This window comes from Grampus griseus, assembly GCF_964374135.1.
Source record: "Grampus griseus genome assembly, chromosome: 10".
Classification (NCBI taxonomy): Eukaryota; Metazoa; Chordata; class Mammalia; order Artiodactyla; family Delphinidae; genus Grampus; species Grampus griseus.
The window spans coordinates 40,918,612-40,943,474 of NC_139004.1; the positions used below are offsets into that span (position 1 = coordinate 40,918,612).

General features: G+C 39.6%; 1 protein-coding gene across 18 annotated transcripts in view; it reads left to right on the plus strand.

Annotated features, from left to right (window-relative positions):
* Positions 1 to 24,863, plus strand: part of MLIP (muscular LMNA interacting protein) — a 293,069-nt gene that overhangs the window by 124,520 nt on the left and 143,686 nt on the right. For 16 of the 18 annotated variants that reach the window (XR_014297251.1, XM_082662662.1, XM_082662676.1 and 13 more), the window contains exons 2-3: positions 9,520 to 9,675; positions 11,322 to 11,714. The exons of 1 other annotated variant lie outside the window; for it this stretch is intronic. Coding sequence is in view for 16 of the 17 variants with exons in the window: in XM_082662662.1 (XP_082518788.1) it covers positions 9,520 to 9,675; positions 11,322 to 11,714 (549 nt within the window). In the remaining variant the exon portion in view is untranslated. The remainder of the gene's footprint in view (positions 1 to 9,519; positions 9,676 to 11,321; positions 11,715 to 24,863) is intronic. One more of the 18 variants, XM_082662675.1, reaches the window with a different exon arrangement.

The window sequence follows — 24,863 nt, forward strand, 5'->3', positions numbered from 1 at the left end:
GTAATTATATAAAATCTTTGTTCCTATTCCCTACTGAATAGCATCAAAACATCTTAATTCAAGATCTCTGATGATCGACAAAGGGGAGGAGAGATGAATCTGAATGTAGAAAGTAGAATAGTGGTTACCAGGGATTGGGGGTTGGGGTAGGGAATGAGGAATTATTGTTTAATGGGAACGGAGTTTCAGTTTGACAAAACGAAAAAAAGTTCTGTGGATTGATAGTGGTGATGGTTGCACAGCAATGTAAATGTAATGCTACTCACTAAACTGTACACTTAAAAATAATTAAAATGGTAAATTAAAAATATCTCATGATCTAGACTGAACCTACTTTTCTAGTCTTATTTGCCTTTATTCTCATGTATGTTATTTACCAAGCTGAGTAACAATAGTGTTCACAGGTGTAACATTTATTAAGTATTTGCCTGACACAGAGCTTTACATGCTGCATTTAATTGTAATTTTCATGAGAACCCTGTGAAATAAATACTATTTTGATCCATATTTTGCTGGTGGGGGACTGAGCCTTCGAGAGGTCCTGTAACCCCGGCTTGGACCCAGGTCCCACAGCCAGTGGGTGATCTGACTCCCTGGTTCCCTGCTCTGTGGCTACCCCTGCTGCTTACTGCTGTTCTGATAGGTGCCTTCACCTGAGCTTTTCTCCCTGCCTGAAATAAGGGCTATTCTATCTCACCTTCAGAGGTCCTATTCCGTTACTCTTCTAAGTGAGTCCAAATGCCACTTTATCCTTGAATTACTTACCCCAGGTGACTATGATCTCACAACCCTCCAAAAATTCCTCTAAGTCTTTGCTACTTTGAGTGTCACAGACCAGCAGCTGGGTACCACCGGGAGCTCGAGGGAAATGTTGAATCTGAGGCCACACCCAAGATCTCCGCAATCAAAAACTGTATTTAGGGTCTTCCCTGGTGGCGCAGAGGTTGAGAGTCTGCCTGCCAATGCAGGGGACACGGGTTTGTGCCCCGGTCGGGGAAGATCCCACATGCCGCGGAGCGGCTGGGCCCGTGAGCCATGGCCGCTGAGCCTGCGCGTCCGGAGCCTGTGCTCCGCAACGGGAGAGGACACAACAGTGAGAGGCCCGCGTACCGCAAAAAAACCAAAAGACAAAAAACTGCATTTAAAAAAAAATATTTTATGCATTTAAGAAAAATTATTTACAGTTGATTTACAATATTGTGTTAATTTCTGCTGTACACAAAGTGATTCAGTTATACATGTACCTAACAATACATTCTTTTTCAGATTCTTTTCCATTATGGTTTATCACAGGATATTTAAGAAACTGCATTTTAAGATCTCCAGGTGGCTTATGTATAAAATTTGAGAACTGCAGGATGGGAATTTTTCTCTTCTTTTTTGCTTTGCATCTCTGTACTTGTACACCTGTTTTATATTCCCAATTGGACTGTAAGCTCTTTAAGGGCAGGAGGGTATTATAGTCTCTTGAATATCCATAAATATACATAGCATAGAAGAAGGCACATAATTTGTTCTCTGATGTAACATAGCACTCACATTAAAAAATTTAGATCGGGCTTCCCTGGTGGCGTAGTGGTTGAGAGTCCGCCTGCCGATGCAGGGGACACGGGTTCGTGCCCTGATCCGGGAAGATCCCACATGCCGCGGAGTGGCTGGGCCCGTGAGCCATGGCCGCTGAGCCTGCACGTCCGGAGCCTGTGCTCCGCAATGGGAGAGGCCACAACAGTGAGAGGCCCGCGTACACCAAAAAAAAAAAAAAAAAAAAAGTTTAGATCATTTACTAGGTCAGAAAGTACTGGGTTATTTGGAATAGTTTTTCCCAGTGTGCTAACAGTATCACTTTTGACAATTGGTTCACTTGTAATGTTTCCAAGAATTCAGGCTTCTGATAATGGTGAAAATGTTAAGAGGTATAATCTAGGTCCCTAAAATAAAACCTTCATTCCTTCCCAGAGCCTTTGGTCTATAACCAGCCCTTGTGACACAACGTCTTTCATCACCAAAGCACAAATATAGATATTACAGATTTGGAGAAAAATCAACACTTAGAAAATGGAAGTGCGAAGGCTGAAGACTCCAATCAATTTCACATGTAAAGCTTTGACATTTGTCTATAGTCAGGAAACTCACTGTCTTCCAGGAATATTGGAATGGAATTTAGTTTTGACAAATATTTGATTCCAAGCTCTATTTTAGAGCAAATTTAGTTAATAGCAAAACTTCAGTCACTAGAGACACTCCTGTACCATTGCTCGCTAGGTACATGCCAAGGACCACTAATTAAAGCTATTGATTTTTGAAGGGATGACTGTGCGTTTTCTCATTCTTTATTTAGACCCAGTGTTTGCATGTATTTGTACCTCTAAATGTTCCCAGTGAGTGTGACCAACTGATTGCTGGGATTGTCAGCTGTGCAGGTCCTTCGATCAGCTTCTTGTTGCTGTACATTCTGGCTTCTCTGTTCTTTTTGCAGAATGTTTAATTGGACTACATGCATAAAAAGAAAAGAGGGGAAACACATATAGGTGGTAATTCTTCTTTTACTTCTACTGGCTCCATTTCAGCAGTCAATCTGACCTCTCCTGAAGTTCCAAATCTAAAAATTGTCTGAACATAAATCTACTCTTTGGAGCTGACAAAACCCTTTCGTTCAGGGAGGATTCCTCGTTACCTCTTTTTTAGAATTCTTTTTTTCCCTGCGAGTGTGTGTGTTGTTTCAGGGAGTGGCTCCCTTCCCACCTCACTCATTGGTTTGCTCACGCCCTTATGGGATGAATCAATGCTTCCAGAAAGCCGGGGGCTTCCGAGGGACTGCGGGAGCAATTACTTCCAAATGATCTCGTGCATCTTAGCAGGGAGCATTCAGACCACACCCCAGGTAAAAGGAAGTCTTTCCTTCATGCTTTTGAGAACTTTGAAAGGCTATGCACTCTGGTGTTTACTGCAAGAGGGTTTGAGGGAGAGATGCCCGGGTGTAGATAAATTTGACTATATCAAAATGAAATGTTATAGGCAGTTAGTGGAAAGGATGAGCAGATAAAGGCAAAACTGCTTACTGGCAACCAAAGAAGATGCTCAGGACAGTCCTTGGCGCAGTGTAAATGCTGAGAGACACCCTGTCATGTCTCTTCTCAACAAGAAGCTAGTGGCCATCTGTGAGTGTGGGTGTCAACGTCAGAAGGAAGAGAACTTCTAGGGAAATAGAAGAAAGGAAGGCACTGGAGCCTGAAACTGAGCAAAGAAGCAGTGAGCCTGCATGGCACGGGGGGAAAACAGTTTCTTAAATTATTAGTCGAGTGGCCAGTGAGAAGGTGACAGTCTCAGAGTTTCGAGCACTTGAAACTATACTTAGGAAAATATTTTCATCCTTTCAGCTCTAATTTTTATTATTAAACTAGTTTCTCAAGGATAGGAACTAAAATGCGTTTTTAAACAACACTGACAATGGAAAGTGTTAACTGGCATTTAACCAATGCAATGATATTAACATGCATCTGGTTCTGCTTTGTGTGGAAAATGATTTTTCATCACCATAGCAATTCATTTCTGGGCTCCATTGGAACTGGGCTATGGTATGCAGTAAACAGCAAAATTTTTCTTTTTCTTTCCTGAATAAGGGATTCAGCAGTCCACCGGCTAACACGGGGCTCTTCATCTAAATATTGTATAGTGTAGCTAGTATAATTTCAAATCCTTTTCCAACTAAATTTTGTGCAAAAAATTCTGTACATCCTTGTTAGGATAAGACAATGCTAGGTAAAAGTGATAAAAAGAGCCTCATGCTAACAATGTACTCTCAGCTTAAAAGTGAATACCAAACCATTGCCCTTTTTGTGGTTAATCTGAGGATAGGAATTTATCCCTGATCTTGTTCTCTGACAGTAAACTAGGAAGATGAAGAGTCTTTAGTACTGTTGGATTTTCCATTTTTAATGTTATTCTTGATGACATTATATGTTGGCTCAACTAAAATTAAAAACAAACTGTTCTCCTTACCTGGTGAAGAAATTTTATGCAGGCTATGGATGTTCCTGTAAGAAAATATAACAATAAAAAAGAAGGAAACAGTTTTACTTATTTTCAGTTGCTTTCATTGTCAACATTTGGTTATGTTTAGAAATTCCTTTGAGGATATGTTCTAAAAGCACACCTCATTCATTGAAGCATCCATTTTTATTCATACTTTGTTTCAATTTTATTCACTAAAATTGTAACTATTAACCTTTAAAAAGTCAATAGTTCACAATGTATCGGTAGTGACGATCTATTTGTATTTTAGAGACTTTAGTAGCAAGCTAAAGTAAAGAAGTAAATTTTTGGAGAAATAAATCTTGGTCACTGTATATGCTTTAGAAGGCAAAGCCACTTACTGTTAATAATGGTTATATGCATTTTGTAACCACACGGCACTTATACTAAAGTGCATACCTCAGTATTTAAATTTCATCTGGATAGAACATAAGATAGACCTGTAGTCATCATGTGGGGAGATGAGGGCAGGCCTATAGCACCTGAGAACAAAGTCACACTTTCACCTCTTCTTTGACTCCTAAAAGACTATCTTTATTTCCTACCCAAATGAAATTCTATGATAAATTATCTGAACTACCCTCAGTGATTTCCTTGTTAAAACCCCTCTCCACCCATCAAGATATTGATGAGATTAGTCATGTAAAGAAGACTTCCTAGAAAATAATCCATCTAGAAAGTGTGTTGTATTGTGTATCACTGATAAGACTAGTGGGTTCCCTGAATCTCATGAGGGATCTAATGTCCCTTCCTACAAAGGAAAGCATTGATTTATTATTTTTGGATGATAAGCCTGGGAATTGCGACCTGAATGCCATGGGGGAATAGACAATTATTTTTAAAGGCGGAAAATAATATTGAAAAATGAAAGTTGGCTTAGAAGGGTTTGTCTGTGTATTTTTTATGCCCTAAGGAATAGACATTGTTTCTAGAAACCCTAACCCTAACCCTACTCTGTTATAAGCCTAGACCTTATAATCATCTAGTCTTACCACCCTACTAAATCCTAAGCTCTCACAACCCATACTGTGACCCTGGGCCATTCTCCCCAACACCCACCATGCTTTCAAATCTGATTCCTGAACCAAAGAGACCACTAGTCCCTTAGTCTGAAGTCCCTCTTCTTCCCTGTCCACGTTGAACTTCATGGTTGACCCTTTGCTCTTCTCCCATCAGTACCCTCAGTTTCCTGACACTCACAACATTCTTCTGCCAGAGCCACCTCTGAACATCAGTTCTATAAATGCTGCAATTCACTTTCTCTGCTCCTATGATAGGCAGTTGAGCATTCCTGGAGACATTATCAAAAAGCCAAGCAAATTGCTTTTACTACAAATTCACAGATTTACATTTAGGCTGGGCCCTCACAATAGTCTGTCAATCCTTTTACTTATTTATAGTCAGGCTTCTTTCTCACTGCATCATCCTACATCAATGGTGTTCCAGGATTTTCCATTTCTCTTAAAATCCTGTGTCACCTTTGCTACTTCTTCCTCAGCTACTGGACCACTTAATGGTAGAGCTGGATGGTTCAATCTTGGACCTCTTCTTTTCTTATTTGTGCTGACTCCCCTGATGATCTCATCTGGTCTCATAGTTTTCAATACCATGTAGAGGTCAACAAATGTAATAATTTTATCTCCAGGACAGACTTTCCTCTGAACTTTTCTCCCATCCCCACATTTCCACTTGGATATATATTTGTCATATCATATTTGATCTTTATTTTCAAACCAGCTTCACCTTTTGTTTTCCCTGTTTCAGTGAAGAATATCTTATTTCTTTCAGTTATTCAGGTCAAAAATTTTGTACTTGTGTTGACTCTTGTCTGCCTCTTATATCGCACATCTAATTTTTCAGCAAATTCTAAGTTTTTCCTTTAGATTCCAGCCAACCCAAGTTTTACCTATCATTTTCTCTCCTATGGGTTATTATACTAGTCTTCACAGTACTTATCACAATTGAAAATCCTATTTTATTGCATATTTATTTGGTTTCCTGTCTCCCTCCCACCAGAATGGGTACGGGTTTTTGTTCACTGTGTCGTCAACCCCTAGAATAGAGCCTAGCATCTGGTAGGCATTTAATAAGATCTTGTTGAGTAAATGAAAGTAAGTAGAAGGCAACGTATTCAAGTGAGGTTTGGTTTAAGTAGGCGTGCAGTAGCAGGACTGATGGCTATGTAAAAGGACAAAGATGTAGGTGGGTGACTAGATGTGGTGACGAGGGTTTTGGAAGTTCTCTTCGGATTGCTTCAACTATCTCAGTGAAGTGGGAAACAAAAGTTGTCAGCTCAGAGTGAGAATGAGGAAGAAGATGTAGGGGTTTGAAGAAAGAGGAGAAGGTATGAGTTTTCTAGCGAGTGCGAGAGTAAATGGGCTCTGGAACTGTATAGTATGATTACAGAGAAGAATTAAAGTGCCAGATTGAGGCTCAGGGTCATAAATTTGAAGTAAAACCAGCAAGCGGGGTCGTGTGATTTTTTTCTGTGACCACATTTACCCTTGTGGTGCAGGAGGAGAGTAGGTAGGTGGTAGACTGAGTGACCACTATGATTTACCCGAAGTGGATGGTGATGTGAGAGAAGGTAAGGTATTTGAAGGGCATGCACAAGAGGAGTTGTGGTCAACTCGGTCATTAAGGCTGGCCAAAAAAAAAGAAGTCTGGGAAAACTTAATGTTGGAAGGATCAGTAGACTTTCATTTTGGTGGTTTCCCAGAAATGTTGGAGTCCAGAATTGAAGAGATGGTGTGGAAAGAAAAGAAGTGTTGATCAGAGAAGGAAAAAACCCTGAAATTATGGTGGTGTTGTGGCTACTGGTTGTTGCTAAGGATGTGAAGGGCAAGGAAAAGTAGAGGTAGTGAAATACGCTATTAGAAAAATTACCCATGGGATAGCATATTGGGTACCATAAAAAGTGCGGTGTTAGAAGGAGTGGAATTAACCCCAGAAGTAAATCTTCAAAGAAAGAAGGGTTTGACTTGGGGGTGGGCAGATGGCTGTAACAAGAAGAGGTAGTGAATGGTGTAGACTTGTGGATGGCAGGAGCTTCAAACCTGGAAGTTTGTAGGTAAGAGGGAAGAAGAATGGTCTGGAAGCAGAAAAGAGTGCACAGAGGATACCTAGCCTACTTCTGGTGGGTCACCCAGTGTGAGAGGAAACAGAGAGCTTCTTGGGAAGCAGAGTCCTTCAGCAGGAACCATGTTTAGTTAGAGTCAGAACATGTAGAGAAGAGGTTAAGGATGTGGAGGGATGTGTGACAACTGCCTGAATTCCAGAAAGTGTATGGTGAAAAGTTTCCAAGAGTTGGATCATGCTATGTTGCTGAAACTCAGTCTCTGTTCACCAGTACTGAATAGAAACTCAGAGATAGAGTTTTGGGTGAAGTAGAAAAGACTAGCTTTTATTGCTTTGCCAGGCAAAGGGGGCCACAGTTGGCTAATGCCTGCAAAACTGTGTGTCCCGCCCTGGAGGGGGTAGTGTTCAAGGAACAGGGTGTGGTCAGCTCATGGACATTCTTCTGATTGGTTGGTGGTGAGGTAACTAGGAGTCAGCATCATCAGCCTTCTGGTTCCAACCGGTATGGGATCTATGTGCTTATGGGTAGCAAACAGTTAACTTCCTCCACCAGGTGAGGGTTTCAGTAGCTGCAAAACAGCTCAAAGGACATGGCTTAGAATATTATCCATAGTCCTTGAGGAAGAACTAAATGCCCTTGAGTTTGTTTAATGGCTAAAGTTATTATTTTGTCTTGCTTGACTGTTTTCCTTTCTTTCTGCCTTTTCTCACTTCCCTGATTAAATTTATTCTTTCACTAAAGTTTTTCTACAGGCAAAAAGCAGGTGAAGGACATGGGTGGGGATCTATTCTGAGAAGACCTCATAGGGTCCTTCTCGGTTACAGGTACAAGAAGGGAACAAAACTAGGGGTGTGCATTGCACACAGAGACACGGATGGCTGGGTTTCTCGTGCAGCTGATGTGATCGGGTTTAAAGGGCATGTTGAGATACGACACACAAGGGTGGCACGACCTGAAGGGAGAGGAGCCTGGGGGTTCCTGCCGGGGCTATTGCATTTCTTGTGACAGAGGTATGGAGGTGGCAGTGTGGCAGTTTCCCTCTGACTAGATGGGGCTGATCGCATCATGAACATGGATTACGTACCAAATGAGTCCCCTCACCTTCCAGCTTCTCTCACTGCCTCACAGTCAGAGCTTTTCTGTATCTCCGTTAATTTTCTCCATTCTCAGAAGAGGCCATGTTCTTTCTGTTGTTGCTTGAGCTTTCACTGCCTGCTTCCTCCAGGACTTTGCTCCACTTTCCTTCCTACTGGTTCCTTCCCCGAGTCTACAGACATCTTCACGTCTATCCTGTTACAGACCAACAAGGGCACCTCTTTGACTGGACTTTCCTTTCTAACTACTCTCCATCTCTCTTCCTCCTTCTCACCCAAACGTCTCAAAAGAGAAATCTCCAGCACCATCTTCTCTTTCTGCCTTTCCATTTAGTCCTCCGTCTATTACTCTTGGCTTTCTGTCCTGATCGCTAGCCTTGGGTCTTATAAAACCAGCATTACCTATCTGACATGCTAATGAGACGATCTCATGCCCAATCTACAGCACATGGTTCTCAGTGTCAAAAGGACAGGACTCAAGCTTGATTCTCACCCAGTGCTGTTTTCCATGCCTTTACTCAGCTGGTTTCCTCAGCCTGGAAGACCCTTATCTTTCTTTTTACTAGGACTTAAATTCCAGGTGCTGCGTTTTATGGAGCTTCCCAGACTGGGTAGGCATCCCTTATCGCTTTTCCCTTCCTATTCTGTGCGTATGCTTTTCCGACTTGTGACTGGTCTATTGGCTGTTTCTTATTTGCTGTTATATCTCTAGCTCCTGAGTACCCGTCACACAGCAAATGCTTAACAAAATGGTTTTTGAATGAATAAAGAATGAATGAAAGAGAAGGTATATCCTCGAGAAGAGGCATTGGTATCCTGGCAGCAAGAAAAGTAAACTTTCAATTTTCAATTCACATTTTAGCATTCTCATTCATGATATATGTCAGAAGTTTCACACATGCTTGGTGATTATGAGTCACACTGAACCTGCTAACCCAGAGTTAAATGGATAAAAGTCCTTGACCTCTGTGGGGTCATCACAAACACAGCATCTGGTCTGTTTTGAAATTAACTTTTATCCATGTTAACTTGCAACATTCCAGCAGCTCAACTTGCCAAGCTGCTCTTCTGTTGCCATGTCCTACAGTAGGATCTTCCTTGGGTTGTATTTCTTTCTCCGATAAATATTTTCACAAAAAAAGGGTCAGATAAACTATGAATATTTTAATAGATGTTCTCTTTGCCAACCATACACATGATCATAGGACAGTAGGCAATTTATCAAAATAAATGAGATAAATATAATATGTAGAGAGTAAAGTCAAAATAAACCTTTGATAAGACTGAAAGTCTAATTTATTACGTGTCTCATAGGTCTCTTCTGGTGATTCTGAAGCCAAACCTCTGATCTTCACATTTGTCCCCACTGTCAGAAGACTACCAACCCACTCCCAGTTGGGTGACACCTCTAAATTCATTGTTAAAATTCCTGAGGAACCAAGTGATAAGACTCCAGAAACTGTAAATAGGGTAGGATTATTTTTTACTATTTTTTATATCAAGCAGTTAACATTAAATTATCCATCATAATGACTTGCAAATTTGTATGGTTGTTTATTTTCTCTGCTTAAAGTGAGATAACTGGGAAATCTAAGATTGGCTAAAAATATAACTATGTAATAGGAACTTCAGTGTTATCAAATCTCAGGTTCTCTCCAATACATTATTCTCAACCCTTTTGATTTGATATCCTTTTGTTCGCTGTTCACGTGATATATTCGGCCTCCTGACACCTCCCCTCCCAAATGTATCTTAAAATAATAAAAACAAAATATTTACAAAGTTTAAATTTATCTTTAAAGAATACTAGATAAAACAGCAAGGTGTTATTTTACGTGTAACAGATTAGCAACATTAAAAAAGTGTAATATCTGAATTTGGGGCAATTGTGGATATGTTGGCAGGCTCACACTTTGCTGCTAGTTTGGTGAATTTGTACAATTTTGGTGGAAAACCCTTATCCACAGTCATACAACTGTGTATAACCCTTTAATGTTTAAACTCTTGGAAATGCATCCCAGAGAAATAGTACAGAGGAAAAAAAAGTGTTATATAGGAAAATAATTAGAGAAAAATAAAAGGAGCCTAATATCTAACAATTAGAGAAAAGCTAAGCATATGATAATACATCACCTTGACAAAGTTATAATTATAATGGTTATGTAATTTCATGGAACATGTTAATCTTACAATATTAAGTGATACAATAGATTATAAAGTTGTATTTATACCCTGATTGTACATATCTAAAGAGACACCAAGACTGAAAAAGAAATTAAAACAGACAAAAACCTAAAAATGACTTGTGTTAAGTAGTGACATTTTGGGTAAAAAATTTTTCTCTTTAAAATGTATTTTAATACTATCTTATTATAAATAAAATGTGACTGGGGGAACTTTGTGGTATTTTTGAGCCAACTTGTAGGAGATAAAATTATTTGATTCTCGTCTATATGAAAACATCTTATCTAGCAAGAAGTAATATATAACCTGGGACTTACAATGTCATCTTATTTCAAAGACTGTTGGGACCAAATTATTTCAGAGAAATTCTGAATGCCACATAAAGCACTTCTGGGAAATTTCTCCCTAACAGTACTCAAGTACACATAATGTATTCATGGGATCCTTTGTGATTAGGTGCTATGAGTGTGGGACTATAGATGTATGAATCAATCTTGGTTGCAGATCTCTGAAGTCTCCAAAGATAAGGATACAGATGGCAATGGTATCTACACAGCCACAAGTTTTGCTTGACCATTAACTAAACCCATGACACGTCCCCATTTGTTTTGTGAATGTCTTTATGGAAAACATTGCTCTCTTCCTCTCTTTTTAAAAAGTCATATCAGGATTTATTTGAAAACAGGTTTTGCTGACTTTGATCCTGAGCCCTAAATTGTTTGGACTTGGACCAGGACAAACAAGTGGGTTAGTAAAAGTAAACCATTAGCTTCAACCCAAATCTCTCCTATGCCAACCTGATTTTTAGATATATTCGTAAAAACTTTTGTCCTTGGGGGTTATAAGCAGATTAAGGTTTTAAGAAAGAGTACATGCAAAAAAGCATTTACCAAAGCAACATCAATGCTTTTATGTCTCTACATTTATTGCAGTCTGATTCCAATGAGTACTTGACCTTGAATGTTGGGAGCCAACGGGAGAGAGACCGAGGAACATTGACTTATCCTTTAGAGGTCAAGGACAAGGCTTCCCAAGGAAGGGGATTTAAAACAAACGAACCTCAAGGAATGCAGCAAAGTGACCTCTTCAAAGCTGAATATGTTTTTATTGTGGACTCTGAGGGGGAAGATGAAGCTCCAAGCAGACAAGGTGAACAAGGCCCCCCAGGAGGGATGGGCACCACAGCTGCTCGGCCCACGTCTCTAGCAATCTCCTCCAGTCTGGTCTCTGATGTGGTACGCCCCAAAACTCGGGGGGCAGACCTCCAGGTTCTGTCACATCCTGAAATGCCTCGTGGGATGGCTCCTCAGCAAAAACATGGGCCGGTAGGTTTTTCTCCTTGTCATTAAAAAAAAAAATGTTTCATACCCTTTGTCTGCAAAGACCTTTCTATTTATTCAAGGCAGCAAGGTGTACAAGACTCTCAAGGAAAGAGATATTAAAAAATGAAAATCCCAAGATCATAAACCATCACAGTGTAAATACAGATAATAAATTCAAAAGAAATAAATTTCATAAGATGAAAAGGATTATATACAATTATGCTGTGAACTGGCTGAAGAGAATATGTAAAACACTTAGCTAGAGTGGATTTGGGGGAATATTAACCCTTCCTTCTGAAAATTCTTGGAGAAGGTCAGTACAGGGAATTTCTTAGGAGAGAGTTCTTGGTGGGCTGGGTGCATGAAGAAGCACATTTCAGAGATGAGAAAGATCCAGCAAAAAGACATCAACTGGATGCAGACACTTTACTTTTAAACTAGTAAAAGAGTAGTAAAAGGATACACTAGGAATTAAGAGTGTGTAAGGAAAATCATTTCCTCCTGTGTGACTTCAGGGAAATATTGACTGTATTCCTGGAAACCACCAGAAGCAGGGCTGGCCTCAGAGAATTGGGGAGAAGATCCCACCCCAAAGCTTAGCAGCAAGATTGAATGGTTCCTTTAAGGTGTCAAGGCTTTGATACAGTAGGAGAAGACTCATAGCTGTGACGGCAGGAAAGAAAGAGGGTGAAGAGGGTGGGATTTTGAAGGGAAAAAAATAGGATGACTGGCTATTTGTTGTCATGAAGTTATCAGATGACTTTGACAAGGCATAGAATGTCAGGAATGCAGAGACTGGCTTGGCTTTGGGAGTAAATAATGGGTGCAGAGCTCCCTGTGACAATGAGGATGAGTCAGTACCAAGATGTTCTATTTAGAATCTGCTAGACCAGGCACTTGCAAGCATACCAAAGTAGTTGGGAGAACATTTTTATTGTTGAGTTGGCCTTTTGGTACTACTAGGACCTATGCAAAACTGTAGCGTAGGCATCTTATCTTTGGTGCCACCTTATCTTTATTTATGCAGCCTTCACTGGACTTCCTGATGATGTATTTATGTCACCCTCAAGCATCCAGTATCCTCATGCTGTCTTTTGGTGATAGAAGACTGTCACTGGGGTAGCACCACCCAGGTCTATTGGATTAAAACATTTATTTCTTCTTGAAATTTATTCTTAGCTAGTTATTGGGAATATTCTAATCATATAATTAAACATATTCTCAGTAAGTGGTGGTAGGCTTAAACATTTCTTTCTTGCCTTAGGAAAGATGATGAAATAAGCAAGTTGGCAATGTGGAAGTTTCCATAGTGTGTGGAGTGTAGTTTAACATGGCCTTTGAAGACATGGTGATACCAAATATAAATAAAGAAAAGTATTCTTAATGAAGCAATGTTTGGATTTTCAATTTACTCTTTTCCCCAGCTGATAGATTTCTTCTGCTGAGTTGGTCATTTATTTTGTTTTCATGTGACCAAATATACAGAGGGCAAACCAGAGACAAAACACACATTTGGGATCTTTTTGCCAAAATCAGTTAGTTAGAAGTAGGTTATAGCTCATGGTATCAAATCTCCAAATGAAAAGGCAAAGCTCAGCCTAATTCATTAGTGGTGGATGAGCATTATGATTACTGCAGATGGAGGAAAACTGGGTCCTGAAATGTTTGGGAATAACCATTGTTCCGGATTCCATTTCCTATAGTAATCCATTTGAGTGATGAATAGTCGGTCTTCATGAAATAAACATTAAAAAAAAGAAAAGTGAAAATGAGATGACTGTTAAATGTAAGCTAAACAGAAATGGCCAGAGCATTAAAGAAGTCACTCTGAGAAGTTAGTACAGTCAGTAGTCGAAGCTTAGTGTAAAAAGCCCAAAGATTATCCCATAATTGGATTACCTGATGCCAACAACATCAGCTTTTCAATCAGAAATGTAGTTAATTATTTCTGGTCCACCTGGTAAAAATGAATCCATGTACAGAATTGTCTATATATTATCACTATCAGTTAGTCAGGAATAATTTATGAAGCTATTCCTAAAAAAAATTTACTTAGCTCCTAGTCTGACCTTTAACCTTTCTATAACCTAGCCTAGATGTCGTTTTCTATCCACATTGGTACTTCTATTCTTCAGCTCTCCTGAACTGTCATCGAAGTATACACGTCATACCTTTGCATCCCTGGTCCTTGATTCCTCTGTGTGTGATTCTTCTCTCTTCTCAGCCCATCTACATGTGGCCACAGCTACTTGATGCTCTAAGCTCAGCCCAAGCAGTACCTTTTCCTAGAGACATTCCCTTTGAAGACGAGTTAGTTTCTCTCCTATATCTTTGTCATTTTCCTTGTAGTTTGTAGTCTTTTTAGAAAATCTCCAATATAACTCCTTTTCACCTGATTATAATGGTGGATTTTATCTTTCTTCCTCACTAGACTGAGAACTATTTGAAGTCAAGGTCTGTCCCTTGTACATTTCTGTACCTGTAGCACTTAGTAGAGTGTCTTGCATATACATGAGGTTCAGTAAGGTGTATGAAAAGCATAAATATTTAAAAATTCACATCTTTGAAGTCCTTGCTCAGATATTGACTTCTTCATGAAGCCTGCTTTGGTTCCTTCAGTGAAAGTAAACTCTCCCTCAATATAATTCTGGTAGCTTTTTCTGTACATCTTCTATAACAATTATCCTATTCCAGCATGTATTATAACTATTTAGGTTCATGCCTTATCTCACCTAACAGACTGTAAAGTTTTTAGAGGTAAGGTCCACGTTAAGCCCATTTTTATTAAACACTTTTTTCTCTATAGTGGTTACTATATTATCTTGAACAAAGTCAGTATAAATATTGGGTTGAGTGTATTTTGTGTTCCAAATACTTTTGCTGAGGTGGCATGTTTAAACAAAAGTACATTATGTTAAAAATCATTAAAGAATTTAAAATTTTAAAGTGTAAGTCAAAATTAAAAAGACTGTATAATATAAGCAGTTGAATCAAAAGCCTTTCAAATAAAATTCAGAAAGGAAAGAGTAATGTTTTTGAATGTTAATGTCTTGAATGTTGGTGTAGATGGCTAAGAATTGACTTTCCTAGGGATAGTATTAGACTTAAAAGAGAGGTGAATATACACGTATAAAAACAGAATGATTTGTCTGAAAGACCTACAATAAAGCCTGGAGCTAAGACAGTGTCTGTGGGAATAAAAAGAGGGACTTTGTGGGGGTAGAATGAACTGGATTTGTTCATTGACCACATACGGAAAACAAAAATCAGTGATGAATGAAATTTATAACCAAGGAAATTGAATGAATGTTGGCATTAACTGAGGAAAGAATAACAGGTCTTGGGAAGGGATACGAAGAGATGACATATCTAATGTTGAGTTTGAGATGCCTGGTGGCAGAATGCAATGTTATCAAGAAAGAAGCTGGAAATATGAATCTGGACATAAGAGGGAGATGGGAGACTGGAAGTATTTCCTATATGAGCTGAAGCTATGAGAATGGAGCTGTTTACTCATGGAAATAATGCAAAACAGGAAGATACAAGATACAACGCAGGACGCAGTCAAGTATAAAGGGCCAGTGAAAGATGAGAAGCCAAAGAAGGAGGCTGAGAGGGGACCAAAGAAGTTGGAGAGAGGGGTTTCATGCAGGGAAAGCTAAAGAGACTTTCGAATAAAAAGTAGTTTATAAATGAGGCCAAATACATAAACTATATAAACATTAATTAATTAATCAATAATTTAAACGTAGCTCAGTAATGTTTTCTTTCTAAAACTCAAATGAATCTGTTATCAATCATATCCATTCTGGGATACAAAATACCAACCGTGAAAGAACGTTCGGGTGGCATGACATGTTTTGAGAATGAACATGGAATTATCACATAGGAATCATATGGTTCTCCCTGTTTTATGCCGGGAGACCTCCTGGAGAATGCAGCTTTCCTCTCCAATATTGTACTTTCATATTTTCTAGCTGCCTTGACGACAGATTTTCTTACTGTCCTGCAGCAAGTAATTCTGCCAAGTGGGACAGCCAGGTTAATATATGCTGCTGCTTGATTTAGAGAAGATTAGAAGCTAGGAGATCAAGAGGCCAAGATCAAAGGGAAGGGAAGGATCAAAAGGCCTTTTGCTGATAGAGTTGGAGGTGAAGCACTAGGGGTCCCTGCAGGGAGGCGTGTCCTCTGCAAGGAAGGGAGGGGACCCTCTCCTGCATGATTATTATTAGAACCAGATGTGTAGGGATGGGACTAGGGATGCGGGGTCTGACCTGGCCGCTGTCTCAATTTGGGATATGGGAGCCCTTCTGCTCTCCCAGGTTAGAGCCCAGAGTCTGGTCCCATTACCTGCTTGGACACACACCTCCTCTGGGCTCCTCCTCTAGGAGAGGGGATGGGGTTGTCCAGCATGTGACCAGCTCTGCTCTAGAAGAGCAGCCTGGCACCTTCTACTAAAATATTATTCTATAATATGATTTATGAAAATAATATAATATATAACACAATAGAAAATATTATAAATTTAATACAAGTTAAAATAAAATACAAAACAAAGCCAAATAAAGTAGGGCCTTCAAAGTCCATTAAATATAGGACTTAGGAGGTCATTTGGTGACCTTGATGGGAACAATGTGAGTGGGGTGATGGGGCAGAAATCAAGTTGAGGAATGGATAAGTAGTGAAAGGGAGATCACACAGTAGAGAGATGGTATGAAAAAGCAAAAATGAGACTGGTAACTTATGGTCACACTCCTCTGGGCAGTTACTTGAGGTCGTAAACTTTAGTGTCTTCATTTGTAGAATGGGGTGATGCTATCAACCTTCCTTGGGAAGATTAAATGAGATTAAATATATGGCCTAGAACAGTTCCTGACCCATAAGTGTTCTCAGGAATGATTCAGTGTATTTAAAAAGTTGGAAATGGCAGCATGTTTGGGGGCACAGGTTAAGGAACATGGGAGGAGGGAAACATTTTATATATTCGTTCAAACATAGCTTGGATGTCAGAACGGAAGAAAGGACAGTAGAACTAGTGGTGGCCAAATAGAGGAGGCTCGTACAAAAAATTCTGGGAAATTTGGACATTGGCACACATATTAATTAAGAACCTAGATTTTAGGGATCCATGGAAAAGAGATTGCAACAAGTTATTTGGACAGGGCATCAGACATAGAAACCTTTTTTATAGTCGTGGGCCTTTGTTCTATAGTGAAATACCCTATTCATACCAGCACATTGTATCAGAGTAGCTTTTATACGTCTCTCTTACACCAGTAGATTTGTGAGCCCTGTGATGACAAAAAATCTTCTCGCCTTCTGTCTGCATCACCTAACTCCAATGCCTGAGACACTATAGGTACTAAGAAAGTATCTGATGAATGAATGAATGAATGATCCTCCTTTTCCCATGACACTGCCATATAAATAGGGAACAGACATCATTACATAACTCTCTTAATTTACAGCAGAGAAAAATTATATTAGAGGAGGGAAGACAGCCTAGGACTCCAGCCTCATAGCTTGGCTGTTGTTTTGTATGTTGCCTGTTAAAACACATTGTCCATAGTTTTGGGCCTAGGGAGTTAGAGGTTTAAGACTTTGAAAAAAGCTGGGAGGTTAAACTTCCATGTTAGTTCTGCTAACTGCTAGTCTTCTGCTACTCTAACTGCTGAGAAGACTAGCTTGGAGACACAGGTTCCTGAAAAATGGCATGTTTCTATTAAAATGCAAGGAAGTCATTTGTACATGCCCATCAGCAGGATGACTTCCTAACTGTAGGCAGAGCAGAGCTACATGGGGCCCAGCAGCAAAGAAAACAAAACAGGAGTCTGCCTTGCATAGCAGGTGGGAGGTCATCCAAGTAGTATCGCAGATTCTGGCTGGGCCCACTTGATCGTATAATTGCCTTGAGGCAGGTGAGATGATTAAAAATGTAGAGGGGGCTTCCCTGGTGGCGCAGTGGTTGGGAGTCCGCCTGCCGGTGCAGGGGACATGGGTTCGTGCCCTGGTCCGGGAGGATCCCACGTGCCGCGGAGCGGCTGGGCCCGTGGGCCGTGGCCGCTGAGCCTGCGCGTCCGGAGCCTGTTGCTCCGCAGCGGGAGAGGCCACAGCAGTGAGAGGCCCGCGTACCGCAAAAAAAAAAAAAAAATGTAGAGGCCCTCATTCTTTTAATTGATATACATACCCCTGACCAACTGATTTTATTGCTTTAAAAACCTTTCTCTAGCGCTCTTCCCATTGCCAACTCCCCATTTCCTTTCTTGTTTAGGGTGAGTATATGATTCCATCCTATTCCACTCACTTAACCTACGTTGTCACCGTCCATGGTGAGTGACACTGGACACACCAAGGAGAGTGCCTCTGACTCAGTGGGGGACCCTGGCTCTGCTCTGATGCTGGCAGAATCCCTGTGATGCCTCGCTGGTCATTGGTTGCTTCTTCTGGTTGAGATCAATTGTACCAATAGCCCGAGGGGCAGAGGAAGTGCATTTATGGAAAATCAAGTTGCTTTGACAATTTCAGCAGAAGGGTGAGGAAGACTTTTAAAAGGAGGGACTCCCGACTTTTGGTATCAGAACTCAAATATTTGTCTTGCTGATGAGGAAAAGACAGACCTGTGGATCTAAGAGCCATCAGTCTCTCCACCCGCATGCCCAGAGTCTGGAGCAGAATAAGAGGGGCCAACTGTGGAGGGAGGTGATGATGCCACTGTGGAGGGAGGTGTCAGGATGTGACACCACACCCTCCTCTCTGGCTTTCTGTTCCTACACCCACTTGACACTTTATTTCCTCATTCCTGCATGAAGGTAACATGCCAGACAGTAGACACTAGGAGAGTAAACTTTAAAAGAACTTAGTACCTGCCTTCAAGGAGCTTGGAAAACAATTGCACCTGAAAATGATGCCAATGAAAGGTGACAGGTTCAAGGAACAGTGGGGCGTCTAGAGGGAGGACACCTAGATCATCCTGGATCACCAGGAAGGGTTCACATTGTCTGAGCTGAAATGTGAAAGATGAGTAAAAGTGTTCTTGGCTGACGAACAGGGCCCAGGCATTCCAGACAGTGAGGACAGCCAGGGAAGTACTGACACACAAGAAGAGGGTGGAAAAGAGAAGGAGTATGATAAGGGCTCATCAAATATACTAGGAAATACACTAGGAGAGAGAGATGATATAGAGGCCACAGATAAAACAGTTTTGAAAAGGAGGAAGAGATTGCAAGTCAGATTCTGTAGAGAAATCAGAAGAGATAAAGGATTCAAGTGCCTGAGGGGCTTAGGAAAAAATAAACCATTGTAGATATTGGTGATAACAGTTTCTGCAGAAGAGCTGGGGGTAAAATCTGTTAAGAAGTCAGGGGAAGTATATTACTTTTCTATTGCTGCATAACAGATTACCATATATTTAGTGGCTTAAAAAAAACACCTATTTATTTTCTCCAGGGTTTTTTAGATCAGAGGCCTGGGCACAGCTGAGCTGGGTCTCACAAGTTTGAAATCAAGATGTCAAGTTCAGCTCACCTGGAAACTCTCCTAAGGGAAGGGTCTGCCTCTAAGTTCCCCCATGTTATTGGCAGAATTCATTTCCTTGAGGCTGTAGAATTCATGGCAGCTTGCTTCTTAAAGCTGCTACCTTGATCTCCAGCTTTCTGACCCTCTTTTAAAGGGCTCATTTTATTAGTGTTGCCAAGTCTGAGCTCGTACTGTTCACCGCATGTCAGGCTAATAAATTGAGAGATGAGTTGTTGGGGCCAGGAATAGTGACTTTATTTGGAAAGCTAGCAGACCAAGAAGATGGCAGACTAGTGCCCCAAGGAACCAGCTTCCCTGAGTTGGAATTCAGTCTTCTTTTATCTAAAAAGGGGAGGTGGTTTAGTTAGTTGTTGCAAACTTCTTGGTGTTGGAATCCTTTGTTTTTGCAGCTGTCCACATAGGTCTGTAGGTCTGGTCACAATGTTCCTATAAACCTTCAAGACAGATGTTACTCTGTTCTGCAACTTTTTATCTCTATATGAATGGAAAAGTGTTACACCTTTAAAGGTTAGAGCCTTGAGAATGCGCTATCCTGCATATTTCAGGCTATAGGCAACATTCTTAACTTGTAGCTAAAGCAATAGATACACAGGTTAAAGTAAAAGAAACACATCCAATATGGAGTCAGATTTGTTCTTCCCTATTGCATTAGGGCATGCCTACTCAGGAGGATCTCTTATTTGATTAAGTTAAAGTCACCTGATTAGGAACCTTAAATACATTTGCAAAATCCCTTCACCTTTGCCAGGTTCTATTAGCTAGAATCAAGTCACAGTCTCCATCTACATTTAAGAGGAGGGGATTAAGGCAGTCTGTGTGGGGGCGGCTGTTTGAGAAGTCATTTTAGGGTGTGTTGGCCAGAATAAGTAAGTAAATCAACACAGTGATGGTAGGGAAAGGTGTGACTGAGAAGAAATCTACATAGACCTGTAACTAGGGTATTTACAAGCACCACAGATCTTGGTGCACGTGTGTGCATGTGTTTTTATCAGTTAGATTTTGTTGCTTAACAAACAGTACCAAAATTGTGTTTTCAAACAGCAACCATCTATTTAGCTCAAAAATCTGCAGGTCAACAATTTGGCTGTGTTCAGCTGCGTGGTTCTGCAGCTCTGGGTCAGGCTTGGCTGATCTTTGCTGTGGTTCACTTACGGGTCTGCAATTGGCTGCTGGGTCAGCTGCTGGCTGGTTAGCTGTCTGGTGGTTGGTTAGATGAGATGTGGTCTGGCATCTTCCAGTGGACTAGCCTGGGCTCATTTACATTGTGGTGATGCTCTGCACTCAGCAAGCCAGTAAGCCCCAATGCACAAGTGCTTTTCAAGCCACTGTGTCTTGTATCACATTTGCTAACATCCCACTGGTCAAAACAAGTCATATGGCTAGGTGAGGTTAAAGGGTGAATGAGGAAAAGGACTTTGCCTTTCTTATGAAAAGAGTAGAAAAATGTGGACATTTTTACAGTCTACTACATGATAGTTATTATTATCTTTTTAATGATGGGAAGTATTCTGCTTTATGTTAGGATGAGAGAACCAGTAAAAAAGAAAAAGGATGAATACATAGCATACAGGGGATAGTTAATGAAATGGGATCCCTGAGAAGGCAAGAGCTGCTGGGATTCCGAGTACAGAGGGAAATTTACTCTTAAAAAGGGAAAAGACATTATTTTTCTTTAGAATGAAGGAAAGGGGATAAGAATAGGTCTAGAAAAAATTTAATTTTCCCAGTAATCATAATTTTCCTTGGAGAAAAGGAATCTCAGTTATCTGTTGCACACAGTGAGGGAGGTTCTGGGAAAAGGGTTAGTGAGTGCTAACTTTGTGGAAGGCTGTTGTTTAGAACAGGAGAGGAAGCTGAGGTCAAAATATAAGAAAAGAAAAAAAAAAATCCCAAACGACCCACAAAAAAGCTGAGTGGTACACAGCCCAGCTGAGACTATAGACCTTAAATTTATGATGACACCAATTTACAGTGCCTTACCCAGCCCATGTGTGAATTAGAAAAAGGTACCCCCTCTGCTTAGTGTAGGAAAGTTCAGCCCCACTCTCAGCTGGTGCCCTTGTACAGGACAAGTTCTTAAATCAAGTGCAGTGGCCCTGGGTTCCGTTATATTTTTAAAATAACAGCTTCAAGTAGACTAGGTCTAGGAGCATAATTGATTTAAGAATAATGATTTGCCAAGTGGATTAGCAAAAGAACAAGATGGCTAGAGTGTTGACAATATTGGCAAGAAGGTTGAGATTAAATAAGTATTTCTAAAACCTAAAATGCAAAATAGCAGGGGATGAGGGAGATGAGACTGGCTAGGAGGAGAGGGGCTCTGTTGTGAAGGAACCATCTTGAGTTCTTGGTAGATGTGGGAAAGTATTGGTGACATCTTGAGCATCGGTGTGTTTTGATTAGATTTTTTTTTTTTTTTTTTCTGTATGTGGGCCTCTCACTCCTGTGGCCTCTCCCGTTGCGGAGCACAGGCTCCGGACAGGCAGGCTCAGCGGCCATGGCTCACGGGTCCAGCCGCTCCGTGGCATGTGGGATCCTCCCGGACCGGGGCACGAACCCGTGTCCCCTGCATCGGCAGGTGGACTCTCAACCACTGCGCCACCAGGGAAGCCCTGATTAGATTTTTAACAGGTCAGTCTGAAGATAGGTGCAATTGGGTGCAACTAGAAATAGGAATACCAAAAAGATGACTTAAATTGTTCAGGTAAGAAAGGCTGAGAATCTGCTCAGTCACATTGCAAGTGTCCATCAGTGAGAAGAGGACAGATCAGCAGGTTTGTTTAGGAGGCCAAGGAGCTATATAATGTAATGATTGCATGCAAGGACAAAGGAGAATCAGGAGTTTCTGCCTTGCAGAAACTGTACAGATTCAGGAGAAAGATCACAACTATATGGACCAACATGGTTTAAATCTTGGGAACTATTCAGACCATCAGGCAGCAGATCAGACATTTTCATTTTTATTCAGATGTTTTGGAATCTCATGGACACATTAGGAAAAACTGAATATACACAGAAGCAGTTAATTTTATTTATTTATTATTGAACTATAATTTATTTACAATGTGTTAATTTCTACTTTTCAGCAAAGTGATTGTTACACATATATATACATTCTTTTTTTTTTATATTCTTTTCCATATGGTTTACCATAGGATACTGAATATATTTCCCTGTGCTATACAGTGGGACCTTATTGTTTATCCATTCTCTCTATATATAATAGTTTGCATCTGCTAATCCCAACCTCCCAGTCCATCCCTCCCCCAACACCCTCCCTTAGCAACTGCAAGTCTGTTCTGTATCTCTGTGAGTCTGTTTCTGTTTCATAGATAAGTTCATTTGTGTCGTATTTTAGATTCCACATATAAGTGAAATCATATGGTATTTGTCTTTCTCTTTCTGACTTACTTCACTGAGTATGATAATCTCTAGTTATATCCATGTTGCTGCAAATGCCATTATTTCATTCTTTTTTATGGCTGAGTGGTATTCCTTTGTATATAATACCACATCTTCTTTAACCATTCCTCTGTCTATGGACGTTTAGGTTGCTTCCATGTGTTGGCTACTGTGAATAGTGCTGAGAAGCAGTTAATTTGAGATTGACTAAAGTGACAAGGCAGCTATACTACAGAGACTGGTTGTTAAAATAACTGATAGCCTCTATTATGCAGAATCCAATATGGATTTAGGATTAAGACCATCCACTTGATGAGAGCAGAATATTGTAAGCATCCTCTGTTACAGAGATTACTGTGAATGTATTCAGAGCTCAGGATAGTTTTTCTAGGAGAAGAGAGTTTTGAAAATGATTTTGGAGGAGGTATGTGGTAAGGGGGCTCAAGGAATCAGAAGAGGGCTGGGGATTGGAGAACATAGTCAGCGGTGATTTTAGAGAGGTGTCTGAAGTGAAGACATCAACAAATATCAGGTTAGAAATAAATGGTGGAGAAGACAGAGAACAGGTTTGAGAGAGAAGGAATTAGAGAACCTAGAGAACAGAGCTGGGGTTATTAATGGGAGAGGATGAAAAGATTGATATAATTTGTAGGCATCATCAGAGAAGTTTATTATCATCAGTAAGGGATTTACAGGAAAGAGCTAAAATAAAGGGCCTATTTCGAGCTACTTGACTGAACATTTGACAGGTATCCATCCTTTCTTCCCGCATAAAATTATTCATGTCTTTACTCGCTCTTTTTTTAAAGTTATTAATAAGAGGAACTCAGGAAAATGAATCTTTTTCATTAAAAAATGCATTCCCCTCTCCTGGAAATTTTATAAAAATATGGTGCCACATTTTTATATTAGTATAAATTAGGATAACATCAAATTAGAAAAAAACATATTGCAAATGCTTATTAATACATCAAATAGGAAAATATAATAAAAAACATTCTTAGACTTTTCAGAATCTTTCCCTTTGAACTTTTCTTAGGAGTTCTTCAATGATAAGCTATTAGAAAGTACAGTAAAATTAAGAGTTACTTATATTAGGTAAGATATGACTTCGTGTAATAGAATGTTTGGTAATTAGAAGCCATAGTCTTGGGGAAATTGGAGGGAACAGTCTTTTCCTCTGATGAGACCCTCAAAATCACAGTCCTGAGATTTTAACATGATAATTTGGTAGATAATCAGGATGAATTAATGAGTTTGTTATATAAACTGAAGTTATTTGGAAACATGACTGAAAAGGTAATGGAATTTTTGTGGCTGTTATTAATTTACAATTTTTTTATAACAAAAGTTATGGCATAGCATGCAAAGAGACTGTACATAGCCTCGAAATTTCTTCATTCCTTCCATGAGGACAGACCAATCATAGGAAACAATTAGAGAAGACCTTTTACTTATGGCTAAACACATGAGTTGGTTTTACGAATACTGGATAAGTGAATTGTTTTTAAGCAAAACTTATGTGAGGGAATTGTTAAGCTTTCTTTTTCAATTTGATTGAATTCTGTTTGATTTTCAATTATTGATGATTTTCAGATATTCTGGGTTGCATGCCAAAATTATTCAAAAATAATTTATGTGACAAGAATTCTGTGTTGCAAATACACAAATGAATTTACATATAAAAAGAGAAGAATATTTTGGGTACATTTGCTCAGAAACTTAGAAGTTTGGGGTGAGTTGTTTGAATTTATCAGTTTTAAATATTTTTAGAACTCAAAACTCTATGATATGAAAATCTTTGCATTAGGTCTGATGGACACCTTCTTAACATGTTATAGAGCAAAATCAAGAAATATCTTTTACTGAGTTTATAAATGAAGCTCTTGCTAAGTTTAATTATTATGGTCGTACACTTTTCTGCTATGTAATGCAATGTATATAATATTATACAACTTAATATATAACTTAATAAATTAAGTATATAACTTAATAAATACAAATTAATATTTTGAATAACAGATATTCCCTAAATTCTGTATTAGGTACAAATATTTTCTTTTCTCTTATGGATCAATAGACTCAAATCAATAATTTTAAAGGAAAACCTCTGTTTAAAAGATTTGGCTTTAGAATCATTTATAATTTCAGTATTCGTCTTAAAGTACTGGATAATTTTAAAAATAGGGCAAGAAGAGAGCTACTCAGTTATTT